Here is a 25,406-nt window from a genome sequence, read left to right as displayed (position 1 = left end):
GGTTCTGCCTGGTTCTGGCTGCGCGGTTCTGCCTGGTTCTGGCTGCGCGGTTCTGCGGTGTTGTCTCCTGGCTGGATTTGTTTTCCTTTAACAGCAGCCTTCGGGGCGGGAGCGGGAAGCGAGGAGATCTCTCGGCCGCCGGCTGCCCCCTCCATGGTGTGTGGTGTGTAGTCTCCCAGCTACATGCTCTAGTTTCTCTTTATAAATTATGCATTTGTGTAGCTCGGCTTTGCTCAAAGTTTCTGCCTGGCGCTCTGAATCTTAATGAGTGCTTTTGGGTGCTGGGGATTGGGTGGCTTTGCCTCCGAGTCGAGGGAGTAGCGAGTGTTTTGATGTGTTTGTCAGACGTGGCGGTCCAGGCTTGCTTCCTGCCTGTTCCCAGTGCTCAGGTGTCGGCAGAGGGGAGCCCTGTGTCAGCGTGGACGCAGAGAGCACTGTCTGCAGTTCAGGGCTTGTCGTTTCTCCTGCCGAGTCCGAGCTCACCGGTGCCAGCCTGGTAAATTCAGATGCAGGTCGGGGAGTGCCTCTCCACCAGCTGTATCATGTGAAAAATGGCTGGTTCCACCATGTCAACTTAAGCAGGAGGAAGATGGTGCCGGAATCCTCATCCTCTTTTGGAGACAAAGGATCACGGCCTCTGTGCAGCCCTGAGTTCTAGAAAGCTCGAGAAACAGGACATGCTTGTAGGACTCACTTGGTGGCAAAGTCTGTTATCCTGTGTGGTGAGCAGGTGTTTTCCTGTGCACGCACGGGATGTTTCTGACTCCTCAGCTTGCTCCTGCAGAGCTTTCCGGGGCTGTGGGTTCCGACTGCCCTTCTTCCTCCTGAGGGGCAGCGGGTGGGCTTGAATGGTCAGCTGTTCATTTCGCAGTCCAGCGTGTAATCTCCACCTGAAGGCATCTTACATCTCCCTCTGCCCCACCCCACGCCATCGCGTCAGAAGCTGACTCCTAGCTAACCACCCACTGGGGTTCTGAGACAGCATATTGCCCAAAAGGAGAGGCACATCTTCAGCAGAGTGGCCAGTGGCTGTGAACCGTCGGAGAGACATGCCCTTTGGGTAAGGAGCAGCTCCATGGACGAGGCCACTGGAGGTCCCAAGTGCTGCTCTACAGGTGCCACGGTCCCTGCGTGTGAAAGGGAGGCCTGGTGGCATTGCACATGACCGTGTGTTGGAGTGCTAACGGGACGGCTGAAGGTCCAAAGCCAACATATATATAAAAACCTACATATCTACCATAGAGATTTGGAAGCAGGAGTGACATCCACTTCCTAAATGACTTGCCTCCAGAAACCCTGTGAACTCTGATAAATGTCCATAGTTGCGGTGGGGCTTCAAACTTTTTGTTCGTAGGCTCATTATGAGTCATGTGCAACTTGAAGATAGTCAACAACCACCACAATAACCATAGATAGAAAAAATGTGCAGTCTCAGAAACCCAATGGTGGGTTTTATCCTTTCAAAAATGCGAAGAGCCATACATTTCCAGGAGGCTTTGGTCGCCTGGTGGTAAGAAGCTGCACTGCCAGCCCAAAGGCACATAGTTGGACTCCACCAGCTGCAGTCCACTCCCACTGCATTTACTGCCTCTAAAAGCCCACTAGAGGGTCAGATGTGAGTTGGTTCCAACTTGGCACATAAGAACAACAACAAAAACATCATCACACATTTCAAAATGCACCTGGCATCCAAAGGAACTTGTAGGCCATGCTGATGCTGCCACCAGCGTGCCACTGCCCTGTCTCCCTGCTGCACACACAAGTGTGCAGGCCCTGTCTCCCTGCTGCACACACAAGTGTGCAGGCCTTTGCGTCTGGGCACGGTCACTCCGTCACGGAATGAAAGCTTTAGTAAGATCCTGTGCTTCCCTTCAGCGAGCCCTTCCCTGCCAGGCTGTAGGACTCAGTGAGGAGGGTGGGGGTTCGCTGAGGGACTAGGTTACATGTGTTTTCAACAGTCACTTCACGCTGTCCAGTTTATCAGGAGCGGCCTCAAAAGGTAACCTCTGAAGTGACAGCATGGCTTCTTGAATTATGTTGTATCAGAGAGGCTTTCAAGTCCGAGATGGTCATTTTCTGGACTACCAGTTAATTTTTGGCACGTTAAATTTGACAACCCTTTTATTTCCTTAATTCTACAGCTGTGTTAATAAGGAATATTTATCTCAGATTTGTGGAATGAGGTTGACACGGAAGTAGAAATAAAATCCTAAAAGGACATTTTAGGAAATAGCTGAGAATTTGAAATTAGGCCAACACAGTTAAGTTTGCAGAGGACGAAGAGACCTATTTGATTGGCTAAAGGCTGTTTAGTGGCAGTGAATGACTCCGGTTCATTGGGGGAATGAAGCTGGGTAGCTGGGTGGTAGGCAGAGCATGTTCACATGCCCCTTAAGTCTCATGTCCTTCATCCCCTGTGTTCAGAGGTGCACCTTGCCTGTGGGCCCGTGGACCGTGTGCGTGACTGGCCGGCAGTGATTCCTGTCCCGAGTCACAGCTCCAGCCCAGCTGCTGAGCACTGCCAGCTGCACCACAGCATTGCTGGATGACAGGGCTGGGGACAAGGGCCACACGAGCCCCACCAGCGGCTCAGAAGACTGAAGAGCCGCGGGGCACTGCTTCCGTCCGCAGTGTTGTCGCGGCACCGGGCGGGCTGCAGGGAAAAAAATTTTGATCATGAAAGCAGAGACTATTTATTTTACTGAGAATTGTTTATTTTCAGTTCATTAGCTGCAGCTGCAAAGCTAGGGAGACTGTTAAGTAATTTGCACTAAGAGCCACGCCTGGAGAAATGGGGTTGAGGAGAGAGGCTTGAATCATGAGGACCCCTGTGCGTAGTAGTGAAGTAGTTGGCTGCTAACCCAGCGGTTGGCAGTTCAAGTCAGCCAGCTTCTCCGCAAGAAACATGAGACAGGCTGCCCTGCTGATTGTTGCTGTTGTTTGTTGTTTTGTACCATTGAGTTGGAACTGACCCATCGCTGCCCCTCCGCCGGGGTCCTCTTTCTCCAACAGAGCAGCTGGTGAATTCAAACAGCCTGCCTTTGAGATGGTAGCGCCGATTCCTACCCCTTGGCCACTTGAGCTCCCTTTGTAGAGATTACAGCCTTGGAAGTGCTTTGGGCAGTTCTGATCTTCCTGTGAGGTCTGTAGGTTCAGAATCCCTGAGATGACAGCAGGTTTGGTTTGAAATGCTGCATCAGTTCCCTGCCTGACCCCGCAGCCCCCGCCAAAGTGAAAAATAGGATGAAGAGGGAAAAAATTGACAATAAAACGGCCAAGTGTGTTACTTAGGGACAGGGGCACAGAGTCTGATGCTGGTCTGGCACCCCAGCTGGTGGGCCAGGCCTTCTGTGGGCCACGCTGCAGGCAGTGGTGGGGGCCCTGGTGCAGCGCCTTTAAGAGCGTGAGCACTCAACCAGCAGCAGTTTAAGAGGAGAGAGAGGAAGGGTGGAGACACATTCCCTTGACAGCTATTAACTCTGCTCGGACAAAAAGACCCTTTCCTGACGGGTGAAGACCACATGTCCCTTGCTAAGCACATACGACAGGCTCAGCAAAGCTGCGTGTGAGCGGGCCCCGCCCTGCCTAGCCACCAGAGACGTGGCTTGGAAAGTGCTGCACACACAGCAGGTGACGTCCTGGGAGGCAGCGTGGGACAGGGACACCCCCTCCACAGTGTCCTCGTGCACTCCCACTCCCCTCAGGAGGAACTCAGGGAAGGACTAAGCATTGTTTATGTGCCTTAGTCTGTGAGTAAGAGCAGATCAGGGAGGCCTGATGGCGTGTGGAGCTGCTTATCAAAAGGTTAGCGGTTTGAATCTACCAGCTTCTCAGAGGGAGAAAGCTGAGCTGTCTCCTCCTGTCTCGATTTGTTGTTGTTGGGTGCCATGGAGTTGGGTCCGACCCAGAGCCACCCTGTGGACAGCAGATGTGAACCCTGCCCTGTCCTGTGCCATCCTCGTCATCCCCGACCACTGGAGCCCACTGCGGCAGTCACTCTGATTTACAGCCTGGGCGGCCCAGTGGAGGGTGGACGTGAGTTGGGATCAAGCCCCTGGCAGTGTTTTCTTAAACTGTGATTTGAAGGGAAAAGGGTTACAAGGCAAACTAGCGTGCATCCAGCCACTTGCACGCATTTGGTTGTGTGACGCTGACTACAGTTCCCGTAAAGTAAACACCACCCTGCACTTCGTCCCTGCGATGCGGTTTCCATTCACTTCATCCCAGGATCCCTTCCCGCCTGAGTTCTGCCCTGGACGGTGGAGCTCTGTCTTGTCCTCCTGCTGCTCTCATGTGGCGGACGGCTCCATGGAGCAAGCGCTTCCCTGCTGGTCTTGTTCATCCTTCAGTCCTGGCTGCTGCTTGGCTGCCAACGGAAAAGGCAGGGGCTGGTTGAATAGCTCGCTTCCCCCCAGTTACTCCTGACGTAAGGAGGCCGGTGGTCCAGTGCTTACACGCTCAGCTGCTAATGGAAAAGCCAGTCGTTTGAATCCACCACTGTTCGTGGGGGCAAACACAGGGCAGTCTGTTCCCTTCAGCTGGCCAGCCCTGGACACTCAGATTCTCCTCTGTCCTGCTGAGCTGCCACGGTCAGAATGGGCTCGGCAGCAGCGGGCACCCGTGGATGATCTTAGGGGTCATCTGAGTGAGAGGTGGGCAGGACTCCCCGGTGAAGAAAACAATGGGATATTACTGAGAAAAGGACACGACTTGAATAAACAGACACATACAGGGTCTCTGTATAGAGAAATGGAATATTGCACAGATGTTCAGTCTTGCCAAACTTAATTTATAGGCTCAATGCAATTTTAATCAGAATCCCTGTGGAATTGAAAAATGGAGTAGCTCATTAATGGGGAGAAATAAAGTAATGAATATAAATACAGCGACGTAACACTTCTTCAACATTGTGAGTGAGGGAAGCCCCCACCCCCGGTGACAGAATGCTGGGAGCGGAGCCACGTTGTCAGCGCAGTGTCCGCCTGGAAGTGTAGGTGGTTTGATTACCCGGTGGAGGCTCAGGCCTGTGAGTTGATGTGGCCGGGGCTGGATGTGTCCTTAGGAGCCCTGGCCGAGTGGTGCCTTGTGTGTCAGGCTGCTAACCAAAGGATGAGTAGTTCAAATCCACCAGCTTCTCTGTGGGACCAACATGGGCGGTCAGCTTGCCTGCAGACCCAGAGAACCCGATGGAGACTCACGCTGAGCCGGCGTCGATCGGAGGGGTGGGCCATGGGCTGTGGGCTTGTTGAGGAGACTTGGAGAGCTCACCTAAGGTAAGCTGTATGGATTCACACAGCTGCCTAGGGTTTTTTGGTGGGGAAAATGGGAATTCTCACCGACTGTCCTCTGGACAACAGTTAGATGGACTCAGGAGCTGAATGCAAACAGCAGCGACAGGATGCTAACTGGAAATCCTCTATTTCCTCAGCAGTGTGAGAACCTGACTGTGGAGTACTGCTCAGGTGGGTGGGGGGCCTTAGGGAGCCTGTGATCGATCCCTGAGGGACTGGGGGCAGGTGGGGATGGGTGCTCGAGTTGGAGAGAGGCTTGGGGTGGATGGCCTCACCCATAAGGAGAATGTGGGAGCGAGAAAGTGAGGCGAGCTGAGGAGCCAGCTGGACGGGCGAGGTGGAGGTGAGGAGGGAGAGGTGGGAGCAGAGGTCAGGCTGCCTTGGACCTGAAGCTGGGGGTAGGGAGGTGTTGTGGGGAGGAGGAGTGAGACGAGCAGGTAGGAAGGAGCTCAGGGGTTTGCTGTTGGGATGCTCTTGACAGTGAAACAATAACTTCAGTCCCGTTGGGGCGGATTGAAGCAGGGGATTGAAGCAGGGTGTGCCCGGCAGCAGAGACTTGATGGAGGCGAGGGCGAAGCGGGGAAGCTGATGCCACCAGGGCAGCAGGGCTCGGGGTGAGGCGGCATCAGGAAGTGTTCAGGAGGCGGAGTAAAGGTGAAGGGGAGGAGCTGAGTGGGGGCTGCAGGACAGGGCGATGGGCTCCCAGTGCCTGCTCGTGGGTCCTTCTCCAAGTCTCCCCTTCTGCCCCATGGGAGCTTTTAGTTCTTGGCTACTGATGAACCCTTGACCTGACACTAGTGGTTGACACATAATAGATGCTCAGCAAATACTGGTTGAGTAAGTGATTGTCTGAGGGTGACTTGCAGGTTTCTGGTGTGGGCAGCTGGTAGGTGGCACTGCCACTTCCCTGTGTGTGGAGCATGGAGGGACGAAGTGAGGATAGGGTGGCCCAGGCTTGGTGTGTCATGAAGCAGGAAGTGGATTAGATGGCGGGTGCCAGACTCAGGAAGTGTTTGTAACAGGTGTGGACAGAACCACTCACGGGAAAATCCCTGACAGTTCCTAACTGGTGGGAGAGCTCAGTGCTGGATCAAGAGCTGCTAAAGATGCTTGGCCTTCCTGGGACCACGAGGCCCAATGAAGTCAAAGTGGACGTTTCCAATCATCAAATGATTAACAGTTGTAAACACTGAGGGCCATGGTGGACTGAGGGGAAGAGAAATTGGTGCCAATTTTTAGGAGAGGAGTTTATCAGTGTGTCACAAACCTTACCATGTCTGTGTCTTGAGATGGACCAGTTCTCCTGGATGTTTTCCTAAGGAAACTCCAGACATGCCACCCCTGCCATGCGCCCCTCCTTGCTCCTACACTCGGACACCCACCAGAGATGGAAGGAAAGACCTAAGACGGGCCAGGAGGCTGGGGTGGCAGGTGAGGCCTGGGCCTCGGGGAGCGTCCTGGAAGCCAGGAAATGACGCCACTATCTTTCCGTGCTGACCTTCTCGTATTCTGTTTTCAGATGAAGACCGTTAGTGTGGCCCTTGTGCTGTGCCTCAACGTTGGCGTGGACCCTCCGGACGTGGTGAAGACCACCCCCTGTGCCCGACTAGAGTGCTGGATAGGTACGTGTGTCTCGCCCACCACACAGCCTGGTGCCAGTGCCCAGGCTGGAGGGCCGCTCTGGTGGCCAGGCTCCCGGCAGGTGCATGCCTGCGGGCTGAGCCTGAGCGCTTCACATCTGCAGTTAGGTGGCCTTCCAGTTGTCTTCGACACCTTCATCCATGATTTTTAGTGATCTAAGGACTTCAAGGGAAATGTGATGGATAGCTGCCCTGTGCTGTCTTCTCCTGTGCGTGCCTGTGCCTGGCAGGTAACAGTAGCCGATAGGCTTTTCTAAAACCAAGCCGCTGGCATGTGAACGGAGAGAAGGCCAGCACTCCCCTGCGGATGGAGACGGCCTCGGGCCTCCCAGTGCATGTCCTCCTCGGGCCTTGTCCCCTGCTCTAGACGCGGTTTTCAGCAGATGCTTGTTCCCGGGGATGGAAAGACAGGGAGAAGGAGGTGAGGTTGGCTGCACACATGGACAGTGTGTGTCATCAGTGTCACCTGAGCACATAGAGCTGTTGAATTGGTAGATGTCTTGTTACGTGTATTTTCAATAACAACAAAAGTAAAGTAAGTTCTTTTTCAAAAGTTGAACAGGTGGATGGGTGAGGAGAACAAGGTGTGTCCAATCAGTGGACTGTGACTCAGCCATAAAGAGAAATGCAGTGCTGGGGTTTCCAGCGTTGATGAACCTTGAAAACATTAAGTGCGGTGAACTAAGTTAATCACAAAAGGACAAATGTCACATGATCTCATTGAGATGACGTTGTTGTGGTGTTCTGCCGAGTTGGAACCAACCCACAGCTGACCCTCCAGCAGGTCTTCAGAGGCAGTTAATCGCATAGGAGGAGATTGCCCATCTTTCTCCTACAGAGCAGCTGTGGATTCGAACTGCATGCCTTCAGGATTGCAGCACAGCTTCTTACCAGTATGTCGTCAGAGCTCCCTAATGTGAAATAGGCAAATCTAGGAAAACTAAGGCCTAGTAGTTGTCGTTAATGGTGGTTGCTTGTTGTTCTGTGCCGTCAGTTCAACTCTGACTCACAGCGACCAGAGAACTGAGCCATGCTGGGTCCCACACCTTCCTCAGTCCCTGCTGTGCCCTAGGCCATTTGCCAGAGTAGGTCACCATGTCAGCATCCGTCATTCAGGGTCTTCCTCTCCCTTTCCAGGGGTGGTAGGAAAAGAAAAGGGGGAGTTCATATCAGGGAGCTCTGGGGGCTTACCTAGTTTATAGCATATTGCCAGTGACCCAGAAGGCCAGCGTGAACTCAGAGGGAGAAGGATGGACCTCCTCCTGCTGTTTGATTTACAGCCTGGGAGACCTGGCAGGGGACACCGTGAGTGGGACCCACGTGATGCCAGGGAGGGCTTTGAGTCTGAGTTACATTAATGGACACAGAGTAGGTCCGGAAAGGATAAGACAGAGGCTGCCCAGCGTGAAGACTGTGATCGTGTCAGTCAGCTCTATGTGCAGACATTGCTGAGGTAACAGCTGTCGAGAGAGAGATCAAATAAAAAAGATTTTAATAAATAAGATATATATAAATATACATGTTAATAAATTAAATATAAATTGTTGTTGTTGTTGTTGTTATGTGCCGTCGAGTCCCATGTGACTCATAGTGACCCTATGTACAAGAGCCCTAAACGCCGTTCTATCCTGTGCCAATCTCGCCATCTCAAACTCACTCATTCCCACCATTCCAGTCACAGAATTGATTCATCTCATCAAGGGTCTTCCTCTCCTGCGCTACCCCTCCACTCTCCCAAACATGATGTCCCTCTCCAAGGACCTCCTTGCAACATGCCCAAAGTATGTCAGATGAAGCTTCAGAATCCTTGACTCCAAGGAGCATTCCAGCTTCACCTTCTCCAGGACAAACCTGTTTGTTCTCCTAGCAGTCCATGGTATATTCAACACTCTTCTCCAGGACCACAGTTCAAAGGCATCAGTTCTCCTTCTATCATCCCTATTCACTGTCCGGCTCTCTGATGCATAACACATAATTGTGAAGACTACAGCCCGGATCAGCCACACCTTAGTCTCCAGCCTGATGTTGTTGCTGTTCAGTACTCTTGAGAGGTCCCTCACAGCTGACTTTTCCGATGCAGTTCATCTCCTGATTTCCTGGCTGCTGTTACCAAGAGTGTTGACTGTGGAACCAAGTAAATGGAAACTGTTAACTATCTCAGTGTCTTCACCATTCATACTGATGCTGCCAATTGGCCCAGTGGTGAGAATCTTTGTTTTCCTGACATTGAGCCTCAATCCTTATTGGAGACTGCAGTCCTTGACCTTCTGCAGCAAGCGCTTCACGTCCTCCTCAGTTTCAGAAAGCAGGGTTGTGTCATCTGCATAACACAAGTTGTTGATGACTCTTCCACCAATCCTGATGCCACATTCCTCCGAGTATAGCCCAGCGTCTCGGATGATCTGTTCTGCATACAGATTGAAAAGGTATGGAGACAAAATATATCCCTGACGGACCACATTTTTTATTTTGAACCATCCAGTGTCTCCCTGCTCTATTCCGACGACTGCCTCTTGGTCCGAGTATAGGTTTTGCATCAGCACAATCAAATGTTCTAGGAATCCCATTCTTCTCAGAGTCAGCCATAGAAAAAAGTCTGAGAAAAAACCAGACATCCAACCGGACAAAAAAATCCTAGCTGACTCTGACGAGACATCTTTGTCGGAGAGGAGACTGGACCTTTCCTGACAGAGCACCCACCAGGGAACGGTCCGGCGGCATGATGTCAATGTTGCTGCGTGCAGCTGCTGGATTTCAGGAGAACGAAGCTCTAGCAGCCCCCGCTGTCCTCCAGCCATGGCCAGCTGGGACCCACTACTACAGCCCCTCCAGCCGCGGCCATGCTGGTACCTGCTGCTGCAGCCCCTGCAGGCCTTTCTCTATGAGCCAGTGTTGACTGAACGCCTCCCTCGTGTTTGCTGTGCCAGGCACCACCGGCTGATGTGAGCGCCTCAGCAGCCTGCTTGTGGATTTCATTAGTGATCCTCTAAAGAGATGAGGCGAGGAGAGGACCAGCCACGTGAGCTGGTAAGTGGTAGAGCTAGGGTCGAACCTGTGCCGTCCAAGCCCCGAGGCCGAGTTCTTCCCAGCGCACTACACATCTTCCCTGGAGGGTGATTTACACATGGCGGCGTTTGGACAGATAAACACAGCCTGTGACATCTATGACAAGTGCCTTAGGCACAGTGCAGGGGGTCCCATCACCAAGAAGATCCCCTTACATCCACCTGTAATCACTGCTGTCCTTCCCCTGACCCTCAGCAACCTTTGATCAGCTTTTTTGTGTCCACAGTTTCCCTTCTACAGACCATTATGTCAGTGGGATCCCCTCTGTGTCGTCCATGTAGCATCTGACAGCATCTACAGTGTCATGTGTGAGGGTGGTTTTATATTCATTCCACTGGAGTAAAGATCAAAGACCACAGAGCTCTGCGTGAATTACACCCCAGCAGAAAGAAACAGAAGTCCTTACCACTCGACCCGTAAGCAGCATCCTGACAACCGGAGAAGAGATTTGGGTTGTCGCACGTTTTGTTTTACTTGGCTCCATAGTCCGCACCCATGGATGTAGCAGTTAAGAGATGACGTATCCCGCTGCACAGGTCTGCTGTGAGGCCCTCTGTAAAGTGTTCAAATGCAAGGATGTCATTTTGAAGACTGAGGTGTGCCTGCCGCAGACTGTGGTGTTTTCCGTTGTCTGGTGTGTATGAAGCTGAGCAGTGAAGGTGGAAGTGTGAAGAGTCGAAGCCTGGAACTGTTGTGGTGCCGGGAGGACGGTTGACTGCCCCGCAGACTGGCAGAGCTGCAGACAGCCATCGTGGAGGAAGGGCAGCCCGAGTGCTCCTCGCGAGCCCTGAGGGGGAGACGTGGATCGTGTAGTCAGGAAGGGCCAGGCCCTGGACGAGGACATCATATGTGGGGAGGGTCACTGAGGAAGGGAGACCCTCAGCGGAATGTGGGCCCCGTTGGACCCTCCTGTCAGGATGGCCAGTTCCGGGCAGGCCTGCAGGCTCTTGTTGGGAGTCCCTGTTAAGTGGGGTCCACACTGACAGCAGCAGCATGGCTGCAGCACAGTGTGCTTACCCGGTTCTTACACCGCCAGTTCCCACAGGCCCGGCGGGTCTCACCAGCTTTCGTCTGCCGTGTTTAAAGACTGATGGAAGGACCCTGGTGGAGCAGTGCTGTCGAGCTCACTCGCTGACCACAAGAGGTGCTTGGAGTCCCCCAGCGCCCGCTGGAGAAAGACGAGGCGGCCGCTTCTGTGCAGTGGGAGCTTTGAGCACCTTGTGTAGGGTCGCCATGAGGCAACAGCAGGCAGCTGGGTTTGATTTCAGGGACTAATGGACAGCATCCCTGGTAGCCCAGTGGGTTAGGCATTGCTAACTGAAAGGTGGTGATTTGAACCAGCAGCTGCTTTCCTGGGGGACGTAGACAGTCTGCCTCAGTGACCGTCACGGCCTGTGCTGCTCTGTGCTCAGGGGTGCTGAGTCGGGAGGCGCGCAGCGGCAGCAATGACTGGCGGGCACGTGGCGCCGCTGAGCTCCCGTTTGTCCAAGCGTCTGTTCAGATCCCAGACCCGCTTTTAAAGAACATGCGCTGCTGCTGCTTGTTACTGAGCTCTGAGGATGCAGTGTTTGGAAACAATCCCCTTTTCAAATATGTGTTTGGCAAATATATTCTCCCACTCCCTGGCTTATGGTTTTCATTCTTTTAACTGTGTTTTTCAAGAGTCGAATTTTTAAATTTTTAGGAAGTCTATTTTGTCAAAGCTTTTTCTTTTATGTTTTTACGAGATTTTTTTTTTTGTTTTTTTTTTTTCTTTAAATCTTACTTAGGAAAACTTTGCCTAACCTGAGGTCATAGAGTCCTTCTTCTGTATTTTCTGTTAGAGGATGCTCAGTAAAAGAGTTCACATTTAAGTCTAAGCTCATTTCTAAACAGAGAAGCCTGGGGAAGCCCTACGTTTTTCAGAGTTCTGCCTTTGTCAGGCTGTGTTTTTTTCTACCCTTTGTTGCCTGTCAGTAGAGAATCGTTACACTTTGCTTGGCTGACAGGTTCCACTTGGGCAGTGTGCTGTATGCTGTATATGTAATGTGTGTGTTTGGGGGGTGATCTCCTCCTCCTCGATTAACTGCCTCTGAAAACCCAGCGGAAGAGGCTCAGCTTTGGGTCAGTTCCACTTCTGCGGTACACCAATAACAACAACAGCAGCAGCAACAGCAACAATTGCCAAAGGAGTTCCGGTGGCCTTGTGGTAAGGAGCAGCACTGCCAACCCAAAGGCGTGTGGTTCAAGTCCACCAGCTGCTCTGTGGAAGAAGGATGGGCAGTCACCTCCTGTGCCGTTTACTGAAAATCCACTGGAGAGTCAGCTATGAATTGGATCCGCCTAATAGGCACATAACAACTGCCGGAAGAATAAACGAGTATGTGTTGAAGATGCAGTCGAGGTGCTCGTTAGAGACAAGGATGGTGAAAATTTGTCTCACGTACCTTGGGCATTTGTTTAGAGGTTCCAGTCCTTGGAAAGAGATGTCACGCTTGGAAAGTTGGAGTCAGAGATAGACCCTCAATGGGATGGATGGACAGAGTGACTGTAACAGTGGCCTGGAGTGTGTCAGAGATGATGAGGACGGCACAGGAGAGGGCAGGGTCAGGGTGTCATAGGTGAGGACGGCACAGGAGAGGGCAGGGCTCAGAGCTGTTGCTCTTGGGGTTACTGTGAGTCATAGGATGGTCAGCAGCACCTGACAACAGCAACAACACTTGTCTCAGCATCACTGCAGAGCTTCCTGGGCAGCTCGCTGCCCCGTGCGTCCTGTGTGGCCCCTGTGCTCTGACGAGTCAAGAACCTGGGGGATGATGTGGGTTACTCACCTTTGTCAGGGTTTGGAACAACTCCCCGACCTGCAGCCTACTACACCCTCAGCAAAGCAGAAGGGAGCTCTGGGGGCGGAGTAATGGGAGTCAGTGCCATCCCACAGGTGGATGGTTCAAATCCACACGCAGCCCTGGTGGCAGAGGGCATGGGGGAGTGAATGCCAGCCCACAGGTGAGCCTCTGGGATGGTTCACATCCTCACACAGCCCTGGTGGCAGAGGGCATGGGGGGTGAATGCCAGCCCACAGGCGAGCCTCTCGGATAGTTCACATCCACATGAAGCTCTTGGGGAGAAAGACGGGCAGTTTGCTGCCTTGGACACCCAGTGGAGAATCAGCCGTGAGCCGGCAGGATTCAAAGGCATTGAGTTTGAGTTTACCTACTTTAAATGAACACAAATACATATATAAAAGAATCCTAACTTGAGTTGAAAGGAGTTGTCTTCATTCTACACTGGATGGTATCTTAAGGGAACATCTCTGTCCGCGCCCCTGGCCTTGCCCTCGTCCGCCCCACGCAGTGACCCTGTGGGCAGTTGCCATGGCGGCTTCCGTGGACTCTTGTCTGGCCCCCTGCTCTCTCCTGTTGACTCTGCTGGGGGAATGGGCTTGTTCTTAGCCGCCACACACTGCTTCCCCCATCTGTCCCTGGTCACAGCGGAATGGGATCAGTTGTTTGTCTTTCTCTACCCTCTTCAGCCGCTCTCCTGGTAGGAGGTTTCACTGAATAAGCCTTTCTAGCCGGACTGCTGAGCTTTCCCTGGGGCTGTTGGAGCCGCCTGGGACTTCAAGAGTGTTTTTGTCCGAGGACAGAATCGACTTTCTGTGCTTTTGATTAGATTCCTGAGAGGCCTCGACTCCCCTCCCCAAACAGAAAGAGTCCAATTTCTCATCCATTCTCCTGGGTCTGTGTCTATCGAGCGAGGTCCAGCAAACAAAGAGAATGCCTTGCTTCCTTCTCCCATAAGTGGCAGCAAATGAATAGTTGGGTTTCTTTTCTAATTGTGTGTTATTTCAAAAAGAAATGTGATTTAAGAATGTTGGCTACTTTGTAGTGATTCAGATGGGTTTTGAGGCCGCAGGGAGGCATAGTCCATTGAAGAACTTTGATTTGGCCTTAATTCCAGCATTGGACCTGATGATGACGATGGTACCCCACAGCATTTTATAAGGAAAGTAAAACCCTCCAGAGCTGACCCTCCAAATTTGCAATGTTACCTGAAAATCCATGCTTGCTTTTTATTGTGAAAAAGCTTTCTGAGGTTTCAAGTACAGCTCCCCCGAATCAGGTGTGATTCAAGCCCACATCGGCTGAGTCACTGGGGCATGAGTTGTGACGTGACGCCCCCTCACTTCCTCACTCGTACGTGCACGGTCCTGACAAACCAGGGGTTCCTGCCTCCTCAGACCTGGACACTTGTGCCTGCACGGTGGCCTCCATCTGCCCTGTGGCTTTGCCGTTCCTCCTGGTCATGCTCTTCTTAAACGCAGCCATTCTTCTAGCGGCCGGCGTGACCTTTGCCTCGTTCTGGCTGGGAGCCGTCCCCAGTCTTCCCTGGCCTCCTGTAGGTTGTTCTGAGTGTGAGCCCGGCCTCTTTGGCAGTGTGTTATGGGAGAGATCTTGATGTTGGCAGGTGACCTGTGACTTTGGTCGCTCCCGTTACTGGTGAAGCGACTCTTCTGTCAGGTGACTAGGTTGTTGCCTGCTGGAATTCTTCACTGTGAGGCTGCCCTTGCCCTTCATGGTTGGGCAGGACTTGGGAGGATGTGCATTCCTCGCCAAGCTTCCAGTTTCTTTATCTTGAACTTAGTCTCTGTCTTAATTCTCTAGTACTGCTATCACAGAGATCCAGCAGACGGATAGCTAAAGAGACAGAAGCGTATGCTGCTACAGCTTGTTAGAGGCCGTCCGGCGGAGTACGGCCCTGCGCGCCACAGAGCTGGGCTCTGTTCCATCTGCGCCAACCTTGTCATCGCAGCACGCTCGAGCCCGTGGCTGCAGTCACTTCTCAGCCCACCTTGGTGGGAGTCTGTCCCTCTTTGCTGACCATCCACTCCAAGGATGTCCCTTTCCAAGGAGGAGCCTCTCCAGCTGTGTGGGTCATAGCAAACCTTGGCTTTGAGCGGAATGGGAATCCCAGAACACTTAACTGTGCTCATATGACGTCTCTAACGAGACCAGGAATCTGTTGTCTGAATGGAGCAAGGGAACACCGGATGGTTTAAAATCAGCAAGAGTGTGCACCAGGGATAGCCCCTCTCCCTACCTATTCAGTCTGTGTGCGGAACAGATCATTTCACCCTGAATTCTCTTGTAAACAGAATTATCTTGGTTTATCAAATCTGGGGAGGACCATAGCTTCCACATTTTGGGGACACACCCTCCCACACCCCAATTCATGACAGCTCACTTTGTTCAGTGGACGGAACCCGCGTTTTCGCTTGTCCCCCCTTGGCCACTCCACTTGGCTCTGTGCTCTTGTCCTGCTCTGGTTGTGTGTCATGCATTGAGTACTTCTTTCTTTTCTCGCCTGACAATTTGTCTCAAGCTCGTCCTGTTCTTTCTCCGTTTCATTCCTGGAATCAGCCATTTCCCCGAGGAGCCTCTGTTCCTGCTGGTAGTGGAATATTCAGAAACTGAGAGCTGGGCTCTGCATGTTCCTATTGGAGGTGGTGTGCTGCCAAACCCCGTGAGAAGAGTGTGGGGCGTGTGTGGAGCGTGGACACCATGCATGTGTGCCTTGACCTCTCTCAACATGAACTTGACCGGACCTTCCCCTGCCTGAGGCGAACCTGCTGTTGAGGAAGAGGGCCTCAGAGGGCTCAAGGCCTCCTGGTGACATTTACAGCGTCTTCCTGCTGGGTCTTACATATGCCGTGTCACCGTAAACCAGAAGCCTCTGCAGCCGGAGACAGAGCACTTGATCTGGACTTTCCCTCGTGTCGAGTGGAGCTGATGGTGGGGATACAGAGATGAGGCTATGTGAGACCTCACTTGTCAGAGACGGCGCGTGCTGAGCACCTCCACGGCCCTGCACCACCCTCACAGTGCCCGGCCATCTCCCGGAGGCCCTCTTCCTGAGTCGGCCCTGCTCTCTCTGCTTCTCTGAAATGCCCCGCATCAGAGCCGGGCGTCTCTAGTCTCTGACAGCACAATGCAAGCAGTTTCGGACTTTGTTTTCTGAGTGCAATAGTCACTATGTCAAGTGACTGTCCCCAGTGGCTTGAGTCTGCGCATGGGAGTCCACTGTTTCTGTGCGGAATTACAAGCTTGACTGAGAGGTGCTTCACATGCTGTACGACTCAGCCATTCAGAGGGAGCACGTGGGCTAAAGTGACTCTTGGTATATGCACGTGTGTGTACAAGCCAGTGCTAGCTAAGCCTAGAACACAGCCCATCGCTCTAGCAACAAACCTCTTACATTTCAGACCCGAGCTGCCCTGCGCACGGGCCCAGGCAACCGCTGACCTGCTGTCTGAATTTGACGGGTGGTCGTATTGTGAGGTCGTTGGGAGCTGACTTGCGTTCAGTACAGTGCTTATCCGTGAGGCAGCACGTGCCAGCGCTTTGTGCCCATTTAGGCTTAAGAATGCTCGCCGTGTCGATGGCCCACCTTTTTTATTTCTCCACGTCTTGATGGAATGTTGGATTACTGCTGCCTCTTGGCTTTTGTGACAAATGCTCCTGTGAACACGAGTATACACATTTCTGTGTAGATTGTTGCTTTAATCTGTCTGGGCTCTAGATTTTGGAGTGGAATGGTGGTTTGGTGAGGAATACTGAACACGCCTCGGGCTGCCTCAGCAAGAGACGGTTCGGACCTGGAAGAAGTGTGGCTCCTGTGCCCCTCAAAGCACGAGCATGAGACTTGGTCTCACGTAACTTGTGCATGTGGTCAGGAGGGCCCGGTGGAGGAGACAACAAGAGAAGGAGGAAGCCCTACTCGTTGGGCAATGGTCGGAGAGGAGAATTGATGCTTTGGAACTGTGGTCTTGGTGGGAGTGTCAGGTGCTCAGTGAACTACCAAAAGAACAAAGAGATCTGTCTGGAAGAAAGTGCAGGCTGCGCCCTAGACTCAGGGGCGGGGAGCGCTGCCTCTTGTTCTTTGGGTATACAGCCAGGAGTTGCTGTCCTCGGTCGGAAGAGGATGTCATGCTTGGAAGAGTGAAGGGTCAGTCCAAGAGAGTCGAGATGGCCCGTGTCGAGCCACATTGACCGGTTACTGCCAGCAGTGGGCTTGAGCAGGTGGTGGTGCTGAGGCTGGTGCACGTCAGGGCGTGGCGTTGGTGGTAGCTGTGACACAGTGGTGGCCGCAGTGTCAGTGGTGGTCACAGCATCGGTGGTGGCTGTGGCATCGGTGGCGGCCGTGGGTTCCTGTGGTGTCAGTGGTGGCCGCGGCGTGTAGTTGATGTGACCACCCCTGACAGCAGCACTCAGTGACATGTGGTGGCACAGAGCCTGCACCGTGGACCGGGAGCCGGCACAGGGTGGTGCAGGCCTCACTCTCTTGTTCTTGTTCGGCTGCGCTGGAGTTGAGCTGGCTCCGTGGGACCTACGGCAACAGCATGCCAGCTCGGGTACTGCCGACCAAGGGGCGGCCGGCTCTTCTCAGGCTGTGGCCTCTTCTGTGTCCCCCGCCACCGTGTGTGAGGGCTCCCACTTCTCGTCCTCGCCAACACTTGTTGCTTCGCAGCCGATTTCCCTGGTCAGCAGACCCATTTCAGCCTCAGACAGTCTGACTGGCCCGCAGCTGCTCTGTCCTCGGAGAGGAGGCCGAGGGAGCGTTACACACAGGCAGGTGCTTGCTCTTCCATCTGCGTGTGCGTGTCTCTGCGTACATTACCGCGCTCCGCACACAGATGCACACACGTGCTGCCGATGATTCTGCTTCCAGCGGCACCGAGGGAGTGTTTGTGTTTGTAAAGGGACCCTGCAGATTTCCCTGTGGTGACAAGCAGCTTTGTTGCCAGAATAAAGAAGCGAAGATGGATTGTAGCAGTCTGCAGTGGCTGTGCCCTCGCTGACAGAGCCGGCCCCCTGTCGCCATTGTCCCGACAGGAAGGCTGAGGGGCACGAGTACGGCCTGTGGGGTGGGTGCCGGGCCTCCTCGCTCAGCTGCTTCCCCCCTGCTCCCCGCTTCCTCCAGGAAACGAGATGCAGGTTTACTTCATGTAAACGACACTGTCTCTTTCAGAGAAGCGGGGAGAGGCTGTCCTGTTTTATGGCCTGATGTTAAAGCCGCAGCCGTCATCGCATCGCCGCCCCGTTGGCGGGAGCGCCGCGGTCGGCAGCTGGAGAGGGGCTGGATGCTGGGCAGGAGCAAGTGTATCTAATCCCGCGGGAATCGCTTTCCATCCCGGCTGACGGCGGCTGTGTGTCACAGGAGGTGATAATGGTGAAGGTTCCACGCATGCAGCACGCTCGCCTCCTGGGCAGCGATGGAAGGCCTGTGCTCCCCTGACAAACACTGTCATGTCCTGCCTGCAGCTCTGTCCTGGGGCTCCGAGTGTGAAGCCCTGGCTTCTCTGTTGGTTACATGGTCTTCCCTGTCCCCGTCCCCTCCGAGGAGAAATGCCTTCTGGAAATCTCTGAGTTGTGCGTGAACACAGCCAGCAGGCCCTGCAGTCCACGATCAGCCGTCTCCAGGGGGTAGAAGTGACCCAGGTGCCATGATGAGGGGGGTGAAGGGGTGGCAGCAGAGAGTGTAGGGGAGCCCGGCCAACCACTGGTGAGGGCTGTGGCCACACTCAGCTTTGCCCTTGAGCTTGAGAAGAAGACACGCCTCTCCCTCTGTTCACCCCTAATTGTACAATATGTGTGGGTGGCATTATGGGGAATGGAACACAGAGTCGTTAAAACCCATTTCTCATCAAAGTTGCCCCTTTGCCATCCCTCATTTTCTCTATCAAAAATTAGTTGTTTGAGGTTGTATAACTAATTAGTGGTGAAGTTCTTGAAAGGCACACAAAGAAATGTACACTTGATCTAGTAGGCAGTGCTCAGTTAATAAGTCAATTAGCAAATATTTATTCAGTGTCTACCAAACTCAAGGAACAGAGATTCTTGGAGCAGAGAGTTTTGGAGGCTTTGAACTTGCACTTTTTATTGCAGTACTTCCTGCAGACGGAGGACGTCTATAGTCTATGCATCTACTTCCCAGACAGGCCACTGCACTGGCTCACTTCCGACTCATGGTAACCCCTGTGACAGCACAGGTGCCCCCTGGGTGGGCAAGGCTGTATCACTAAGGACGCAGGCCACCACCTCGTTCTCTTGTGACTTTGATCAGCTGAGATACTTGACCCATGAGCCCAGTGCAGAAACTTACTTTTTAAAACCAGCAGCCTAGAAGCCGCAGTCTCATCCCTTTGTCAGGGCTCTCTCCCCTCGGTCCGCTTCTGGTGCTGCCTCTGGTCTGTGCCCTACAAAGCAGCTAGACTGCCCAAAGGGCTTCTCAGGCTGTGGTCTTCCCGGGAGTGGATGGCCAGGCCTGGTCGCCCACGGAGCCTCTGGTAGATCCAGACCACCGAGCAGTTAGCATGAGCGCTGAAGGGAGGAGCCAGTGCTCGAAGAGGTGGACTGGCCCCCATGTCCAGTGCACAAGCAGGTGCAGGAGCCCCGTTCAGGGGAGAGCAGCAGGGGTCCTCAGGGGGGTGATGTTGGGGAGGGAGCAGTTGGAAGTGTCAGGACGTGTGGTGGGCATGCCGGGGGGGGGGGCAAGATGGGAGGGGACATGTGCTCTTGGCTCCAGTGGCAGCATTAGGGGTCGACAGCCTTTGTGACCTTGAGCGAAGTCACTGGACCGTCTCAGAGGCAACGCGGTTGGCCAGGCCCAGCACTTCCTCAGGCCTCTGCCTGGGGGAAGTCCTCCGACTTTGGAAGGCAGAGGGGTTTGCAGACAACAGCAGAGTAGGGAAAGCTAAAAGGCTGAGACGCGTGCCGTTCCCCCCCACCCCTCCTCCCACCCCCTCCCTTCACTAATGTCCTCACACACTCAGTCCCCGGAAGTTCTGTTAGATCTTTTCCAGACTCCCCTAAAACCACGAAGAGATGAAAGGGTCCCTGGAGAAGTTTTATTGCAGCACAACTGTTGTTTTAAATGTCCCCTCTGTCCACACCCCACACAGCGGTGGTGACGCTGGGGGAACCAGCCGTCCGGGAATGCACTTCTGTCCTCAGGCTCCCTACCTTCTCCCTCTCCTACCTGCCCCTCCTACTCACTGTCATATTCTTGGGAGGCGAGCTGAACACTAATTGCTCACAGGGATTCCCAGTGGATGGGACGTGACAGCCCACCGGCTTGAGCACACTTGATGGATGGTGAGGAGCTGCCCGTGGCCCTCACGTGGGTGGGCAGGTAGTTTGATCCGAGAGCAGAAGGCGGAGGGCGGTGCTGCTGTCAGGCTGCCTGTGCTAATGAGGCCCTGGGCCTCTGCGGAGGTGCTGGTGTCATCCACGCCGCAAAGTGTGGCTGCAGCCGTGCCCGCAGCCGTGCCCGGCTCTCCTGCACCTGCACCTGCGCCTGCAGCCGGGAGACCCTGCCAGAGCGGAGTGCGAGCCAGCGCTTCGGCTGTCCTCCCTTCCCTGTTTTACAAGTGCGGAGATGGGGTTGCGTCCTCCCTCTAACCTTTAGCCCCTCGAGGCTCCCCCTTTCTGTAGGGGCACTGCAGCCCTGTCCTAACCATACGGAGGACCACCACCCTGTCTGGACCACTCCACCACGTGCTTGTTGCCAGGTACCATCAAGTTGGCTGTGACTCACGGTGACCTGGTGTGCAACAGGACACACCCTGCCTTCCCGTCTCTGCTGTGCTGGCATCGCTCTTCCAAGTGTGATGTCCTGCTGCCCCTCCTGACAATGCCCCCAACTGTGGAGACGAAGTCTCACCAACCTTGTCTGCACCTCGTTCAGCGCAGATCTGATTGTTAGTTTGGCAGTCAGTGCTCTGTTTCTCACCGTGCTGTTGTTAGGTGCAGCTGAGAACGACCCATAGCGATCCTCTGAACGACAGATCCGAACCTGTCCTGTCCTCTGCCGTCCTCACCGCCTCTGACTCACTCAAGCCCATTGCTGCGGTCACTGTGTCATTTCACCTGGTTGGAGGTCCTCCTCTCCTTCACCATCCCCCCCTCCCACTTGTCAAAGCAAAATGACCCTCTCCAAGGAATAGCCTCTCCTTGCAACATGCCAAAATATGCAAGATGAAGCTTCGCTATCCTTGGCTTCAAGAAGTACTCTGACTGCACCTTTTCCAAGATATCTGTTTGATTTTTGGCAGTCCATGGGATATTCAGTACACTTCTCCAACACCACAGCTCAATGGCATCAATTTTTTACTGTTGTCTTAATTCATTGTTTAGCTCTCATCAGCAAAGCAAGCGATTGAAAAGGCCACGGTCAGAGTCAGGCTCCCCCTAGTCCTGAGACTAACAGTGCTCCTCAGTAATTTGTAGAAGTCCCGACTGCAGACTTCTCTGTGTAGTAGGTATTCTGATCTCCTCACTGCTGGTACCAAGGGTATTGATTGTGGAACCAAGAAAGATGAAATCATTGACTGACTCAATCTTTCTAGCATAGAGATATAACACAGGAAACAGGACTGGAGGAACAGGATTGGAGGAAGAATCATTAACAACCTGAATTGTTGTTGCGTTGTACTGTTGACCCATAGTGACCTCAGCAGGTTTTCAGAGGCAGTTAATTGCACGGGGGGGGGGGGGGGAGGAATTGCCCATCCTTCCCCCATGGAGCAATTGGTGGATTCAGACTGTGGATTGCAGTGTAGCTCCTTGCCGCCAGAGCGCCTTAAAACCTGGAATAGACGGGTGAGAATTGTCCTGGCTTGTAATGAAGGAAGACTTGAGGTATTTGCCGATAAATATTAAAAACTGCAGCCAGCAGAATAGATACAACCCAATGTAATGAAAGCGAAAATCCACACAGTAAACTGTTATAGATTTCAGTGTGTCCCTTCTGGAAGATGTGTCGGTTTAGCTAAGCCTTGTAGGGAGTCAGTATTCGGTAATTACCTAGTATTTTGTGATTTGATGAATTTTCCGTAAATCCTAACCTTTGGGATGTTAATGAGGCGGGATTAGTGGCATTTATGCTAATGAGGCAGGATACAATCTACAGGGTTAGGTTGTAGCCTGCTTCACTGTCTTTGAGATAGAAAAGAAATTGATGGACTAAGCTGAGAGGCCACAGTGCCACCAGGAAAGCCGAGTTGAGGATGGAGCTGGTGTGCAGTGTGGTGAGCCTGCCAGGTCCAGGGCTGACCCACGACACTCAGACGTCTGAGGAACGCTGGGCTACAGATGCCGCGAGGAGACGAGGACTGTGCTCCAGATCGGACCCGGAGGAGCCTTTCCTAGTGGAGCACCTCCCTCCCGGGTTCTCCCACCTTCCACGCTGCGGGAGAGCACGTTTCTGGGGGTGGGGGTTTTGTTACAGCAGCGCTGGGGAACACGCACCACAAGCATCTTGACGAATGGAGATGGGAGAGAAGTCAAGGGTTTCATCTGACTTGATCCCTAGTCAGCATCCTCGGAGGCAGCAGTCAGGAGGACAAGCTGTGTGTTCCTTTGGGCAGAGGAGCTGCAAAAGTGTTAAAAAGCAAAGCCGTCCACACTCCGCGGACTGAGGTGGGCCTGAAGCAAGCAGGTTTCCAGTCCTGCACAAGAGAGAAGGGAGAGTAAGGAATCGATGCCTGTGGGTGATGGTTTGGGAGAAGAGTGCTGGGTAGACCATGACCTGCTGGGAAGAGTTAACAATCTGCGTGGAGACTTACTGCCAGACTGCTTCTTAGAAGAGTGGGCGACGAGGCGTACCTCATACACTGGGCTCTCAGGAAGGGCCCTTCTTGGAGGACAGTGTGCTTGGTAAAGTGGAGGATTATTGATAAAGAAGACATTCAACCAGAGGTACTACCACAGTGATTGCACGAGTGGGCTCAGACGGAGCAGTGCTTATGAGAGGGGCGCAGGGCTGGGCCGTGTGGCCCCTGTTCACACAGAACCAGTGGTGGCACCTGACAGCAGCAGTCATACCCGTGAGCCCTGACCACGTGGGGCGGTGACTTGCTCCAGGGCAGTGATGAAATGTGCTTACACCTGCTCTGACCATTGTACCCACCCCCAGCACACAGTCATTGAGTGGGTCCCAGTTTCCCTACTTTCTTGGCTTGTTTGTGTACGTGGCAGTGGTCCCTGAATCACTTCCGAGTCACTGACGCTGCAGAGGCACAGTGGGGCTGCTGCAAAGCCCTCCCCACATGGATGGGTGGTGGGCGTGGACCCACTAACCTGCTGCAGCATCGCATCGGGTCATTTCCTTCTTGTGACCACCCTCTTTTGGGTTTCTGAGGTGGTATATCTTTGTGGAGGAGATTACTAATCTTTCTACTTTGGAGTCCCGAGTAGATTTGAACCTCTGACCAGAGGTCAGCAGTGCGACATGCCAATGCACTGTCCTACCAGGGCTCCTTGAGGCACTAGACATACAGCAGTGATGTCGTTGCTGGACAAGACGCCTTGGATGACGATTGTGTGTGACACGCTCAGCTGCGGGGTGCAGAACCGCACTCCCGGGGCCTGGGCTCCGGTCGCGTTAGTTACTGTGTTTCCAGTGTCCAGCCAGTCCAGAGTAATGTCATCATTTGTAATAAGGAGTTACGGTGAATCAACAGATACGCCAGGCAGAAGCCCACGCTCCCCAGGTTCCCTCAGCCGGGGCTCTCCTCAGAGGGGAACCTCCCCCGGGGCTGAGGGTGTGTCAACAAGTTCTCGGGAGATTCTGATGTCCTCGTGTTCAAAGTCCCCTTTCAATTCTAAAACGTTGTCATCCAACTTTATGATGATGCTTCATTTTGAATCCCAGTTACGTGAGTACGTCATCTGAGTGTCGTGTAACACGAGGGAGCTCTGGTGCTTTAGTCTTAGAGGGTGTGTTAAGTCAGGCTGTGTTGTGTGTCTGTGCTCTGCTTTCCCCAGCAGTGCACTTGTCTGTGTGTGTGCCCACTCGTCAGTACACACGCACACGTGTACACACACGTTCACACAGCAGCCCCCTCGAGATTACACGTTCACGGCTTCATTTTTCCTAGGCTGCATTAATTGGCCTGTTTGCAGTGTCCCCATAGTTGGCCGGGTTTTGTCTGTAGCAGTCCGCGGGCTCTGCGTGGACGCCTCGCCCTCTGCCCTGGGCTGTGGGTGGCTCCTAGGTCCAGTGCTCTCTGCAGAAGGAGCGGGCATTTGGTGGTGCTGGCGTTCCTCAGACGCCTTCGCATCCCTCTGTCTTGCTTGTCAGGTTGGGATTGGCCCACGTGAGCGTTTCGATGGCACGCTCTGCTGTGGAGCTTGTGGTGTTTCAGGGAAATGAGTACTTCTCCTGTGGCCTTTCCTCAGTGTGCCGGTGATTCTTCTCTGGACGTGCTTCTGTGTTGTCAGCTTGTGGGGTTTGATGGGCGTCTGTCTAGAGGTGGACTTTTTTGGTCTGGCCTGTCTGAGATTCTCTGAGCTCACGAGTCTCTAAGCCCAGTGACTTTCACCTAATCTGTGATGACCACCAGGGAAGGACATTGTGCTTAGAGTGGACTTAACGCTGCGTGCGTGACAAAGTGGCAGACCCTTTGGACACGAGAAGCAGGATCCCAGCAGAATGAAGACCTGCTGTGGTGACCGCATAAGGGCCTCTGCACGCGGTGTTCCGGGGCACGGTGGGTGACAGACGGGCCTGCGGAACTGTGGCACTTACTGAGGAAGGAAAAACCAAGAAAAGGCTGTAGATGCGAAGGGCTAAGAGCAGTCTGGACTCTTCTCGCAGAGTTGAGTCCTCCGCCCCTTCCTAAAGATGAAATTGTGCCTGAGTTTTCCTTCAGTGGACATTTTGCTCCCCTGCTTCTAAGTACCCTGGCGCTTTGCGACCTGGCTCTTGCAAATTTGGAACATTTTTCTGCCATCATATTTTAAATATTCTCGTTCAGCTCCACACTTGTCTCGTTTTGAGACTCTGATGACACTGACACTGCTGTCCTCTGGGTCCTTTCCGGCCCACTGCCTTGGAGCCACACAGCTTGTACAAAGTGGACTCTTGTGTCCTTCCTCCAAGGCACCATGGCAGCGGGCTGCTCTGCGAGAAGCCGGGCCTCACACGGGAGGCCTGACTCCCTCACACCCTGACTCCCGCGATGCCTGTGTCCCGAGGGGGGAGTCCTCAACTTAGTTTTTCCAGGAATTAGATGACTATCAGGAAGGGGCGGGGGAGGGCTTTCATCTGATGCTTGGCATCAGGGAGGGCACCTGGCCGTCTAGCTGTCCTGTCTAGACTTGTAAACAGTTCCTCTCTCTCTCTTACGCCTGCCAGCTCCGGTTTGTCTGTGAGACCTGTCCCTCTGTAAACATTGGAATTTATGTCCCTGTGTCTTGCCAAGCTGGCTTCAGCTGCTCCCTTTCCATTCTGTCTTCTAAAGATTTGTTCTTATAGCTCCTGTTCTCCTTGTCCGTGCAGATTTAGAACTCGTACCAAAATTCTTGCAATGCCATTTAAATGTGCTCTTGTGAGGGAGCGGAGAGAAATGAGCCCTGCGCGTGTAACT

At 53.4% G+C, this 25,406-nt stretch overlaps 1 protein-coding gene and 1 pseudogene across 2 annotated transcripts in view; one reads left to right on the top strand and one right to left on the bottom strand.

Moving 5' to 3' along the window:
• Positions 1–932, bottom strand: part of LOC102847434 — a 48,763-nt pseudogene extending 47,831 nt beyond the window's left edge.
• Positions 1–25,406, top strand: part of RPTOR (regulatory associated protein of MTOR, complex 1) — a 285,559-nt gene that overhangs the window by 65,639 nt on the left and 194,514 nt on the right. For both annotated transcript variants that reach the window (XM_006886162.1, XM_006886161.1), the window contains exon 2: positions 6,811–6,913. In XM_006886162.1, the coding sequence (XP_006886224.1) occupies positions 6,811–6,913 (103 nt within the window). The remainder of the gene's footprint in view (positions 1–6,810; positions 6,914–25,406) is intronic.

Source organism: Elephantulus edwardii, unplaced genomic scaffold (genome assembly GCF_000299155.1).
Source record: "Elephantulus edwardii isolate Elephantulus edwardi_28Jun2011 unplaced genomic scaffold, EleEdw1.0 scaffold00048, whole genome shotgun sequence".
NCBI classification, from domain to species: Eukaryota; Metazoa; Chordata; class Mammalia; order Macroscelidea; family Macroscelididae; genus Elephantulus; species Elephantulus edwardii.
This window is presented reverse-complemented; position numbering and strand designations above follow the sequence as displayed.